The following is a 14407-nucleotide window of genomic DNA, read 5'->3' on the forward strand; positions in this document are numbered from 1 at the left end:
ATAAACTTTTAGTTTTTCTCTATTTGTTTGTAGATTCATTAAGAGTGGAAAGCGATTAAAAATACATAGGCAAAAAGGTGACTGAGAATGAAAGGATGAAAAATATTTATTTATTTGGCATGTTAGGCCAGCAGAGAAGGCTTTGCTGGCCCTGAGAATTCGCCACTGGACTAGAGCCATTCCCTATTGTATAATGACCTTAGCGTTGAATCGCTGTGCTGTACATCGTAAAGCGCTCATCTTCAAAAGATTTTCTATATCTTTTTAAAGCTTTTTTAAAAGGTTTTTATGAGGAGGAATAATCGCAGACCATATTTCTGTCAAGGTGGACAGGCAACCATCTCCTTCTTTTCATCAACAAAATACTTTTCCCCAATCCCTTTCCATATGCGGCTTTCTTTGCACCATATCCTTCCATTGTGATAAAACAAAGGAATGTGACTGCAAGGAATGTCTATAAATGCATTTATATAAGGTATATAAGGCCCCGTTGCATTCTAGTGTTCCCTTGATACTTTAGCATTCTCTGTTTGACCTCAGTTCCTTAAACTATTATGAACACCACCAAATCAATTCATTTATATGTTTTGTATGAAAAAAATGAGCTATATGCTCTGTGGCATAAACTATGTGTGCATGACCCTCATGAAAGATGTATTAGTCCTCATAACAGTGAATCATGACTCTGTCTGAGATTTACAATGCACAGGGTTGCTCAGATTCAATGAATTTCACATACTGTATAGTTGTTGCTTGAATAAATGGTACATAATTGATGCACTCTGTCATATATAATGCAGCAACTGTCAACATGTGAAATCAACTGAAAAAATAATAAAGAGCTGTTATATATAAAGAACTGGGCGTGTATGTGTGTGTGTGTGTGTGTGTGTGAGAGAGAGAGAGAGAGAGAGAGAGAGAGAGAGAAAGAGAGAGAAAGAGAGCTGAAAATTGAAATAGAAAAAGATTTCTTCCTTTTTGCAAGGGTCACCAGAGAGTGCTCCAGAAGTACAGGCAGATGGCTCGCACCCTACACGCTCAAAACATTGTGACAATCCCCAACAGCTCCTCTGAGGGAAGGGTAATTAAATACCAAATTTAATCAGATTCTTCAAATTAAGGTCCAGCTAGGCAACTCTCCCAAACTCCCCTGCTGTTCCCTGTCCCTTAGCCTCTTTCGTGTCAGTCTTCGGAGAAAACACGAACACGCTGGTTTGTGCACTGTGAAAAAAACCTGGGAGTGATAATTAGCGATAAAGTATTCAACTCAGCCCTGACAGGGTGATGGAGAACCATTGGCCCATGAGAGCATTCTCAGAGCTTGACCTGACAACAGGGTTGTCTTACTTAATTTTTATGTGAAATTCTATACGTGGAGATACAGTCATTTTGAATCATCAAAGCAGTTTTTGTGGACTCGACAAGAAATCATTTCTGTTTGAGGAATGTTTTGTCAGGTAACCTAAAAATGTGCTTCATGTGGGAACATCAACATTAACCAAATAAGTCATAAATATTATTTAAGATGAGAGTCAACTACATTAGGTTACACCGGGTGCAAATACAGCTAATTACAGCTAGATATCCTTGATTTAATCCATGGCACTGTCATTCTGTTGATTAATGTACAAACTGGCTATTAACTAAGACAGATAAGTCAGATCTAGTCAGTTTTATTTATATAGGGCTTTTCACAATACATACTGGTCCAAAGCAGCTTTACAGATAATAGGGCTTAAATACCCTCAGTGAGCAAGCCAAATGTGACAGTGATGTGGAAACACTCCAAAGATGTTAGAGAGGATGAGGGACAAACCTTGGGAGGAACCAGACTCAGGAGAGCCATCCACCTCTGGTAGACACACATTTAAATAAGGCAGAGGCTATTTCCACTAAGTGCAAATAGCGATTGCTATTTTCACAAAGTGTAAATAGCATCAAAAAGCATCTTCTAGTAAACAGTGTTAGATGCTTTTTACACCCCAGTGCAAAAAGAGGCAGATACTATTTGCACCCCTAATTAAATACTAAAATACAGTATAGGGGCATCACTGCTGTGTTTTTAGAGTCCCACAGACACCCTACACCAACTCCTAGCCCTTAACCTAACCCTTACCTTACCTTACAAAAATGAACCATGGTTTTACTACATCAACCATAGTATCACCATGGTATATTGTAGTAAAATCATAGTAACCACAAAATATTAACACCATATTACTGTAGTAACACCATGGTTAATTGTATTAAAACTATGGCTTCCGCCAATACACATAGTTACTATAATATTACTATAAGAAAACCATGGCTAATTTTACCCAAATACTTTCTCTCAACACCCCAACGTTCACCGTGACCTAATCACTGTGAGGAAAACAACCTTTATATTCATTGTATTTTTATTATTATTAGAAGTAGTATTAAAGGAAATATTAGAAGTGGATACAGGAAACAGGACAGGGAAAAGTGGCACAAAAGGGCGAATTGTACCCGGGTCATCCGCATGATAAAAGCACACCCACACCATCTTAACACACTATGCCATTGCAGCGACACTTGGGTTTTTGTGTTTCCATCACACTATTGATGTGCAAATAGATGTGCTGTGTGGCAGGTGCTATTTACACCTAGGGCAAATAGTCACTCCGTTTAAGATAAATGTCAAAATGCCAATCAAGTAGGTACCACTGTAAAAAAATGTTTTGTCAGGTAACTATAATAAAATGTGCTACATGTGGGAACATTTTAAAATAACTGGTTTTATTCAACCATATTGACTGAATCCACATGACTATATTAGGTTACTCCAAAAAAAGGTAATTTTTAAAGGCCAAATCAAGTAAAATGTGTTTCATGTGATAACATCTAAATTAACTTGTTTGAATCAAGTTAGAAATATTTTACACATCTGAATCAACTTGACTACATTGGGTTACATCAGCAAAACTCATTTTAAGAGTTAGTTTAGGTAGAAATAGCACCTTAAGCTAATAATTGTAGGTGATCACTTTTTTATAGTGTAACTGGTGACATTGATGTGAAAGTGGAATTTGTCAGCACCATGGATAACGCATGATGGTTTGAAAAACTTTCAGCACCTCGGACAGCGCCAGTTTCTATGGACAGCATGTGAAATCCAGGTAAAGACAACATAAAATCTATGGGGTTTTCAAAAGGATAAATGATCTATTCTATCTACACAATGCTATCTACATGATATCTACACTGAAATGAGGTTTTAACTATTAACGGGTGGGAAAATATGAGGACTTTTATCATTTGAAAAGCTCAGAAGATGCCATACCAATTTGTTGACATCGTATGAGTTTGACACATCATTATTTCTCCTAAAAGAATGTAGTGCTGAATCAAGATGTCATGCCTTGATAAAGGATGTCAGTTGTCTATATGTGTTTCATGAAAAACCATGGGTCAATGACGTGACCTTTTTTATTTATTTATTTTTACACATGGTGTAACTGTCTGGTGAAAATGTAATTTAATTTAATTTATTTAATTTAAACAAAATAAAATAAATAATTAAAAGCTAAAATTCTTGAAAAAATAAATCTTGGCGTAAGTAGTGGGAAATAATCTTTAAGAATAAGCAGTGAAAAAAATAAGCAGTAAAACAAATTTGTTTTTACATGTTGTTAAAACAAAAATTGTCCACCAAATCAAAGTCAGGTGTTGTAATCCACTTGCAGATAGCCATTCTGTTGTCATGTGACAAAAAAAAAAAAAAAAAATTCAATAAAAAAAAAAAAAAAAAAAAAAAAAAAATCTGATATATTTTATAAACAGGCACATTTTGTTCATGTCAAATGGAGTAACCCAAAGAAAACGTCTTGATTACAAAATTATTTTTGTAAAAAAAAAATAAAATAAAATAAATAAATAATTATAATAATAATTATAATAATAATAATAATAATCAAAATACAAACAAATCTGTAAACTTAAACTAATGATTAAGGTATGTACACTCACGTGTATTCAAGATACAAGGGGATTATTTTAATATATTTTACTTGATGGTTACACCACTTTTGCAAGCAAAATGCTTTTTCAAAAATGTATGAAACCAACATGGACACAAACAATGCGTTTCTACAAACTTGACACGTGTTTTAAATTAGATTTCTAATTTTTATCAACTCGGACAACCTTATTTGTCAATGACCCACCTATGGCTCTATAAGTAGAAGAAATAACACCGGTTTTGTAGTATTCCAATCAAGAGCTCTCCAAACACCCAAAAAGAGCCATTACCCGGAGGGCACAGTTGCGTACAAGATCCATTTGAAAGAGACATGAGAAACAGGTTGGTACTTTCCAGTTGTCCACTAGCCAATCCTCGCCTTGCCTCCGTATTGGCGTACAGAATTCCAGCCTTCGGCGCTAGGATCCAGAGGGCAGGGCTTTGATTTTCCTTCCCGGCTGTCAACTAATTCCTCGGGCAAAACACGAAACGCTCCTATGCACAACTTCCTGGATAGAGAAGCGGAGCGTGCTGAATGTAATAGAAGCGACTGACTGTATAGATCAGGCAAAAGACAGCCTCTATACAGAAGAGGGACTGTCTCGAGTGTTTTATGCCACCTTAAATACAAGCGCCTTTAAGTGCGCCCGGCGAAACGTACCGGTCGCGATTAACTTGGAGAATGTAAAGGACGCCACCGAGAACAAGCGTGTGTGTGCGGATTGTGGGCAACACGAAATGTCCCACGAAACAGGCACGAGATTTTTCGCCAGTTATTAAATTACTTGCAATTGTTTTAGTTGTTCAAGTTTAGTTCATTCTTGGCGTTGACGCATCAATTTGATCCGCCATTCCGTTTTGCTCTAATTGCGCATTTTGACATGTGGAGACTGCGAGGACCGTGTCGTTTGGGGATGTTGTGTTTGACTTTGTCAGCCCTTCTCATCCAACGGATCAGCTGTCATCCCGGTAAGAGGGCCTTTGTGCTTTATATTTTATAACCATAGCGGTGATTTTATTAGCCCACATTTCAATGCAAAAAGTTAAGTTGATGATTGATCTCTTAAATAGCCGGGTGCATTCATGTCGAACAGAGCCAAGATCACAATGCATATTTTTGAGTAATTTTCTATGCATTACGGGTTATTACTCAAGAGCTACTATGCAAGATTACAATGTGTGCATTGCAAAGCAAAAGGATCCGTAAATGCTTTAATTAAATATTTCCAAAGGGCGCACGTATCGAATTCCAGTTCCTCGGTCCTCTTTGGTAACAGAAGGAAGGACATTAGTGGGAGCTCGGATGGTCTTATGGACTTGATTGTTCCCAAGGTGATGTAATCCAGGCTATGTGGTGTCCAGAAAGAAAAAAGATACGACTTCTATTTATGAATCTTTTTTTATGGATCGTTTAGGCAGTACGACGCGCATTCATAAATGCATCACTTGTAATCTGGCGCACATAAAATACATCTGCGGAGAAATACCGAGAGTTTTTATGAAGTTCGTGCAGGTTGTGAGCGGATGGTCCAGGATTTTCCAATTTTCTTCCATTGGCTGTAAAGACGTACGCAGGTTGTCTTGTGCCCTGCGCAGCGTATTGGTGCATACTATCAAGAAAGCCAGTGCGCCTTAAAGCGCACTAACACATTTTAGGCAACGTACTGATTTATTAAATTCAGTTTCAGGGTTCAATACAAGTTAAGCTCGATTAGCATAATTTGTGGCATAATGTTTATTTCCAAAAAAAGGTGTTTACAGAGGCACTTACAAAGAAAGTGAATGGGGCCAGTCCCTAAACTTTCAAATACACACTGATTCAAAAGTATAGACACAAGACACAAACATGATGACATGTTAACATGCTTTTAATGCAGTAAATTGGTTTACTAACCTTATCTGTGTAAAGTTATATCCAGTACCAGGATTACAGGTTTTCATTGTCATGATAAAGAAGTTGTTATATTTGTACAGTATAAGGGTTACATCTTGTAATAATACTTTTAATGTGTTTTTTTTTTTAATGTTTATGGATTGGCCCCATTCAAGTGCCTTACTGTAACCATGATTTTTGCTTCTCTTTTTTTTTTTTTTTTTTTTTTTAATACGGGGGGACGATTCAAAATAATTTGTGGAAATCACTATGTTACAAATGCTGTTAACTGTACTTAAAGGAATAGTTCACCAAAAAATGATAATTCTCTCATTTACTCACTCATGCCATCTCAAACTGGTCTGACTTTCTTTCCTCTGTGAACACAAAGAAAGATATTTTGAAGGATGTATGATGTGTTTTTGTTCATACAATGTAAGTCAACGGGGTTCAGAACTTTCAAGCTTTGAAAGGACATAAAGCCAGCATAAAAGTAATCCAATGACTCAAGTGGTTTAATCCATGTCTTCTGAAGTGAAACAATCACTTTGTTTGAGAAGCAAAGGAAAAATTAAAACCTTATTTACCAAAAAGCTTCACTTCAACATAGGTCGCCTTTGCATGTAACATCACACCCTGAATGGTTAAAAATGGCTTTAAAACATAAATCCACTGTAGTGGACACCATGCATCAGAAAATTAAAGTTTTTTTTATGAGCCTCAACCTGAAAATTAAGACTCTTTGTAAACATAACTGACATATTTAGTGGAAGTCTGGCGGCATTGATATGTTTCCAACCATCTGTGAGAATAAAAGGATAAAAGCGTCTGCCAAATGCATAAATGTGAGTAATTGTTGTGTACACTGATTATCACATTACCATTGTAAAGGTTGTTGTACAATGTAATGGATCATGTAAGCAATTTCAGCAAAGACTGAAGGCATGCAGACATAACCATTCTTTGAGTTTTGCATGCCAAAATTCCCTTTAAACTTGAAACTCTGGGTCATGGACACACTTGACATTGTGTGAGCTTAATGAGCTTTAAGTAATGAGTAAAATTCTAAGCTATAAGTCTGGCTAGAGAAATGGTACATGATAACAAAATGAGCAAACCAGATCTTTCTGCTACTACCATGGAGACGGCACTGATAATAAGAGAAAACAAAAGCTTGAAATTTTGTTGAGACGTTATTACTCAGGGATAATAGCCTGTGCGTGTAACTAGATGAACGGAACATGGTGGGCATCACAACTCAGTGTTTCCTTTTCCTGTCCCAGCCCTCATTAGTTTTTGTTTGAGGATAGACATTCACTTTGTATACTGTCGCAAATCCTGTCCTTGTCGACTGTATCTCATGTAGTGATGTAGCTAGTACTATTTTCGTAGTCACAGAGCAGAAAGTGTCCAATTTGATAGCTCTCTTTTCAGCTCCTTCCCCAACTCTGCAAAATCTCACCGATCAGCAAAGCAAGGTGCTGTTGACGTCGAACACACCTACTGACATCTAAATCAATACAGATGTTGTATGCTCATTGTAGACTATATGGCCACACTAGCATTCAGTATTTAAACTTTCTTTCACACTTTTCCCCATGGTTTTCCCCAAGCCTCTCAAAAATGAAAGAGCACTGCATTATTTGTTTCAGGATGGGGTAGGATTTCTGATTATATAATTCTGTTTTTTTTTTTTTTTTTTTTCGAATTCCATTTGTATTATATCTTAGTCTGTACTGCATGTACGTGTATTCAGCAAGGGATACTATGACAGTCAATCACATGGCCCCTGTTCACATTAGAGTAGAATTGTGAAATATTTTAATGAATACCCTAGAGCTACAAGCTTCTGTGTGTGTTTTATGTGTTTAAATATGTATCAGGTGTAAATGTGTGACTGCCCATAGTAAAGCAAAATTATATATGAGAATTCTCTTTAAAGGGATAGTTCACCCAAGAAAGAAAATTCTCTCATTATTTACTTACACTCATGCCATCCCAGTTGTGTATGACTTTCTTTCTTCCGCAGAACACAAAGATCTTTAAAAGAATATCTCAGCTCCATAGGTCCATACAATGCAAGTGAATGATGACTAAAATTAAGCTCCAAAAAGCACAAAGACCACATAATGGTTATTCCAGTGGTTTAATCCAAGTCTTCTGAAGCGATTCAATCAGTTTTGGGTGAGAACAGACCAAAATATAACTCCTTTTTTACTATAAATCTTGAAATCAGCAGCATGATTTTAAGCTCAATTACACTCATCAGCCATCGGGCATTCTGCACATGCGTCATGCTCTTGGAAGTGCAATCGAGCTTGAAATCATGATTGTGCCTAAAGACTCCAGATGTCAAGATTTATAGTAAAAAAAGGAGTTACATTTTGGTCTGTTCTCACCTAAAACAGATTGGATCGCTTCAGAAGACATGGATTAAACAACTGGAGTCTTATGGATTACTTTTATGCTGCCTTTATGTGCTCTTTGGAGCTTCAAAGTTTTGGACACCATTCACTTGCATTGTATGGACCTTCAGAGCAGAGATATTCTTCTAAAAATATTTGTTTGTTTTCTGCAGAAGAAAGAAAGTCATGCACATCTAGGATGGCATGGGTTGAGTAAATGATAAGATAATTTTCATTTGTGGGTGAACTATTACTTTAATATCTCAGTTGTTTCTCCTAGACAGCAATGATATTGAATGGAGAGCAAATGGAGACCATTGCATATTCCGGGTTCAATACAAGATAAGCTCAGTCGACAGCATTTGTGGCAAAATGTTAATTACCACAATACTTATGACTTGTCCCTCCTTTTCCTTGAAAAAAGTACAAATCTGGGTTACTCATTTGTGTCTATTTTTATTTCTCCTGAGGCAATTTAGATGAAACATCTGAGACTAAGTTGATACTTAAATAAAATACATCATGAGCTATAAAAGAGCAACGCTTTGGTAATGCCGTTTGTGTGTTTCTTTATGTGTGCACACAAAGAGTATGTGCTAGAGAAGGTCAAAGATCATGCAACCCCGTGGAGGGTGTCTATCATGTCCTCTGTCTGATACATAGCCCGACACTGCAGGATGCTTCAGTCTGACACCAGTATCCATCAAGGGCCTCTTGTCAAAAGACACTGGCTTTTTAATATTGTACCATGCGCTTCACTCTCTGTTGCAGTGCTCTTGCTCTTCCCTAATGAGGAGTCCTTTCCTGTGTGATTGAAAGGCAGTCAGCGCAATAAAATCAGAAGAGAGCCCCATCTACTCCTCTGCTGTTCTAATCCACCCGTCTCCAAAACCCTGAGCTGCATACAAAGCGCTTGTAAATCGTTTAATTGAAAGCGGAATGTCAAAAATAAATACTCACGGAGCATTAAAATAATGGGAAGCAGTGATCCAGATCCATATTTCATATCCACAGATGGGTGTGGCTTTTACATATGTCACTGGCTAACTTCAGCATGCATTTACAGTCTTTTAAAAAGAGATTGGAATTTTGACTGGAGAAAAGTGGTTTAATAGACTGTTTAAAGTTGTAGTTCCCACTCTAGATGTAATACTGGATATTGTAAGTGTTATAGACTGTAATAAAACACAAACATTTCCCTTCATAGTTTGTTAAATTATGTTCTGTGGTTGGAATCCAAATACAAAGTAATGATTTTACAGTGGCATAAACACTGAGTTCGGGTACGTGTATGGTTTTGGATTTGCAACGTCTTATTCTTGGATGCTTAGCATGTACTGTATCTTATGGCAGATGACCCAAAGATGCTCACAATTCTGCTTTATCAGCAGGATGTTGTCAGCAAGGGAGGGATACAGGAGGGACCTCTCCCCCCGCCCATATCATACCTCATTTTACTTGCATTGCATAGTAATTTCTGACATTTAACGGTTATGTTTTTGATTGTGGCCATTACATCTGGCATTAAAAATCTACATTAGTCATTGAAAATCCACATGAGATATTTGACTTGATTGCATGTTAATTCCTGTAAATTCCTGGAGCTCAAATGGTAGAGTCACTTTGCATAAAATTGTCTACCAAATGAAAATACACTCACTGAGCACTTTATTAGGAACACTATGGTACTAATACAGTTCCCGATGTGGTCTTCTGCTGTTGTAGACCATTCACCTCAAGGTTTGACATGTTCTGTTTTCTACAGTTGTATAGAGTGGTCATCTGAGTTACCATAGCCTTTCTGTCAGCTTGAACCAGACTGGCCATTCTCAGTAAACTCTAGAGACTGTTGTGCGTGAAAATCCCTGGAGATCAGCAGTTACAGAAATACTCAAACCAGCCCATCTGGCACCAACAATCATGCCACGGTTTTCCCCATTCTGATGGAACATTAGCTGACGCTCCTGAACGTATCTGCATGATTTTATGCATTGCACTGCTGCCACACGATTGGCTGATTAGATAATCGCATGAATAAGTAGGTGATTAGGTGTTCCTAATAAAGTGCTCTGTATCATATGTAACAATAGGATTCATAGCAAAACTAAGACGGAGCACTATTAGATTATTTCGTGTTTTTCTGGTAAAGAATATTCTGTATTCTTTTCACCATAAAGTAGTCATAACATAGAATTTCATACTAATTAGTATTCTAAAAGATAAAGAGAAATTGAGTGTGAAAAAAATTATGTAACCCACTCCCTATTTAGAGCAGAATTTCCATGACTTCTTTACTGGCAATGTAGTCGCCTGGAGCAGATGAGATATTTACATTTTTATTGAAGATGCAGCGCACAACTTGAGGCCAAAGTACGGGTCAAAGATTCTTTAGCAACAAGCTCCATGTGTGTCTTTTATCATATGTCTCCAACTGCCACATACTGTGCTTTGGATCTCTTATATCGAGCAGTCATTGGTTGATTAAGGGCCCTGACCTGCGTATTCTTGTATTGATTCCCAGCCGATTGTCCAATCACCCACACCAATGACACAAGCAAACTGCGATGAAAGGCTTAGGATGTTGAAATAAAAGACCGTGATTACTTTCTGGTGGATCATAGCCTTCTTTGATGAGAGCACTCGAGCAAGCTAAGTAGCTTCCTACTTAGCTGGAAGCCAGTCTCAAATGTATCTTATGCATGTGGTGTATGTATAAAATGTTTCTAATAACATTTTTATTTATAAATATTTATTTAGAGGGTACGACTAGCTACAAGAAGTTAAAAGGATAATTCACCCAAAAACTTAAATTCTGTCATCATTTACTGCCCCCCATATTGTTCCAAACCCATATGACTTTCTTTCTTCAATGGAACACAAAAGGAGATGTTAGGCAGAATGTTAGCCTCAGTCACCATTCACTTTCAGTGCATCTTTTTTCCCCATATAATGATGGCTGTCAGTCCTTAAAGGAATATTCAGGGTTCAATACAAGTTAAGCTCAACAGCATTTGTGTCATTATATTGATTACCACAAAACATCATTTTGACTTGCCCCTCCTTTTTTTAAATAAAAAGCAAAAATCCGGGTTCCAGTGAGGCACTTAAAATGGAAGTGAATAGGGGCCAATCCATAAATGTTCAAATACTCACTGTTTCAAAAGTATAGCCACAAAAAATAAAATAAAATGAATAAAAATAAAATAGCTTACTAACCTTTTCTGTGTAAAGTTATAGATAATTTTCATCGCCTTGATGTAATGTCAACAAACCCTAACACGACTGTAAAAATGATTTAAACAACTTTACAGCTCAAATAATGCATTATTTTTAACAGAAGAATTAATGTAAGTGGTTAAAAAAATTATAAGCTTCACATTTGTGCCTTTTAAACCCTCCAAAAAATTGGCCCCATTCACTTCCATTGTAAGTGCCTCACTGTAACCTCGATTTTTGCTTATTTTTAAGAAAAGGAGGGACAAGTTGAAATTATTTTTTTGTGGTAATCAACACTGTGCCACAAATGCTGTCGATTAAGCTTAACTTGTATTGGGCCTGGGATATTCCTTTACCATTCTGTCTAACATCTCCCTTTGTATTTCATGGAAAAAAGATTGGGTAAAAATGCCTCAGCCACCATTCACTGTCATTGTATGAAAAAAAGCCTTAAAAAACATTCTGCCTAATATCATCTTTTGTGTTCCACAGAAGAAGAAAAGTCATGAGGGTGGGTAAATGATGACAGAATTTGTATTTTTGGGTGAACAATCTCTTTAAGAATTCTGTTTAACTGTGGCCAAAAATATTCAAGATTATAACAATCTGATGGCATTAATTGGTTGTCAGTCTATGTAGCCTCTTACAAATGATTCTGTTAATTATAGGTTATTTTAAGAGAGAGGTTATATTTTCTTAATGTAATGATTGATTAGTGCCCTTAATAGGCTGACAGCTTCTGGAAAATTGGAGTTGTTATCTTTTTCTCTCTGTTGTGCATTTGCTTTGTCCTTCTCTTCCCTACTCACTCACTATCTTCCTGACTTTAATACTTGTGAAGTATAAAAGTATAAGAGAGATATCTCACCCAGAGTTGTAGGAAGCTTGGACAAAATGGTCAGAGAAGTGGCAATTTCCTGCTTTGAGATGTATTCCAGATAGTGCAGAGGATGGACAGTGGATGGACATGTGCACAAACACACACACACACATGCACACACACTCAATACAACACCTACAGTTTACTCACAGTGTCCTGCCTCATCACTCCCCACAAAAACCCTTTTGTAGTTTATTTGAAACCCTTGATGTTAAATCAGTGATATCATTCTGAAATCATGATTGTGAAATAAAAGGGAAGTCATGATTGTGAAATCATGATTGTGCAATCATGCAGTGAAATTGCTATTGAGAAATCATGAGGTAAAATCGTGATTTTAAAATAAGTGAAATCAGTGTCCTGAATATCCCTCCCCACAAAAAAAACGAAAAATGTATTTTCAATTTTTTTTGATAGTCATTAAGTGAAGCCATAATTGTAAAACCATGAAGTGAAATCACAATTGGGAAATTTATGATTGGGAAATCATAATTGGGAAATAATGTGGTGAAGTCCTGATTTTGCAATAATGTATTTAAATTGTTATTGTGAAATCATGATTGTGAAACCATGAAATTAAATCATTATTGTGAAATCTTGAAGTGAAATTGTTATTATAAAATCATGAGTGAAGTCATGTGAATTGAAGATCATCCTTTATCTGCTTGCTGTGCAGCAATTTGGGTCAACCTTTTTGTTTTAAATGTGCTTTAGAAATAAATCAGATCTGACTTGACTTGACTGATGATTGTGAATCATGATTGTGAAATAAGGTTAAATCACGATTTTGCTATCATATAGTGAAATTGTTATTGAGAAATCATGAGGTGAAATCATGATTTTAAAATACTTAAGTGAAATTAGTGTCCTGACTATCCCTCTCCACAAAAAAATAAAAATATATATTTTTTTTTATTATTTGTAGTTTATTTGAAAGTCCTGAAATAAAATCATGATTTTGTGAGATTGTACAATCAAGAGAGACTACAAAAAACAATCTGTATAATAATAAGAAGAAGAACAAGAAGAAGAAAACTAACAGATACAATAGCAGCTACAGCCTCTTTGAAGCTTGGTCCCTAAAATCAAAAAATAGTTATACAGGTATAATTCTCTCATGGTAAAGGGTTTTGGTGATTTTTATATTGCATAATTAGGCATGGACATTAAAAACAAATAATAGAGAATGAATAGCCTATAACTTGTTAATATGATTTAAAATTACACTGTAAAAATGAAACTGTGCAGCTGTTACCTTAAAAGTGCTGTAAACGATTTTAACCGTTCTAGAGCTGTTGAATTACACACACCCACTGTTTCCAAAACACCGCCCTCCAAATATAGCATTGAGACATCACCAAACAGTAAGGCCCATTCACATTGTCAAACTCACAGCCACAATGTGACAGGAGACCTCTCCAAGTGTATCTGTCTGCATCCCGCTAGACGACAAAGAACACCCACTACACGACACGCCCACTCCAAGTAACCCCCGCCCACCCCTGGATCATTCGAAAATAACTTTTAAAATCCTATGCAATCGCTCTTTGATTCATGTATAACAAAGAAAAGCTTTTAAATTATATGTACTATATCATATTATTAAACCGAAGATATAAATGGTGACATTAAAGGTTCTCTGTTCTGTTTTCTCCAGTTCGCTCACAAGCTAACCGGTTAGCTTATTAGCTTAGCATATGCTATATTCTTCTCCTCGTCATTTCCCTAACATTTCTACTCTCTGTCACCACCTACTGATATGGCGGTATGATTGTATTCAATAGAACTTTTAAGTTGCTGTATTTTTTTTTTTGAATAATTTTACAAACTTTAAAAAAATTTACATTTGTTGTTAGGTTTAAGTTTACGGTAGGGATAGTTGTAGGTGTAGGGCTTGCTGTGGGACTCAAATAAACAACAAACACAGTGTATGAAAGTGACATTAAAGAGCACCTATTGTGGTTTTCAAACGTGCCTAATTTTGTTTTAAAAGTCTCCTGCAATAGATTTACATGCATTCAAGGTTTATTTAATTTGCTCATAATTTAAAT

At 36.3% G+C, this 14407-nt stretch overlaps 1 protein-coding gene across 1 annotated transcript in view; it reads left to right on the plus strand.

The window, feature by feature from the left end:
• Positions 1–4138: 4138 nt before the first annotated feature.
• The window catches only part of ca16b (carbonic anhydrase XVI b), a 145183-nt gene continuing 134914 nt past the window's right edge, over positions 4139–14407 (plus strand). Inside the window, exon 1 of the mRNA XM_051705888.1 lies at positions 4139–4951. Within this exon, the coding sequence (XP_051561848.1) occupies positions 4864–4951 (88 nt within the window). The 5' untranslated portion in view covers positions 4139–4863. The remainder of the gene's footprint in view (positions 4952–14407) is intronic.

The sequence above is a fragment of the Myxocyprinus asiaticus genome, chromosome 9, assembly GCF_019703515.2.
Source record: "Myxocyprinus asiaticus isolate MX2 ecotype Aquarium Trade chromosome 9, UBuf_Myxa_2, whole genome shotgun sequence".
Taxonomy (NCBI): Eukaryota; Metazoa; Chordata; class Actinopteri; order Cypriniformes; family Catostomidae; genus Myxocyprinus; species Myxocyprinus asiaticus.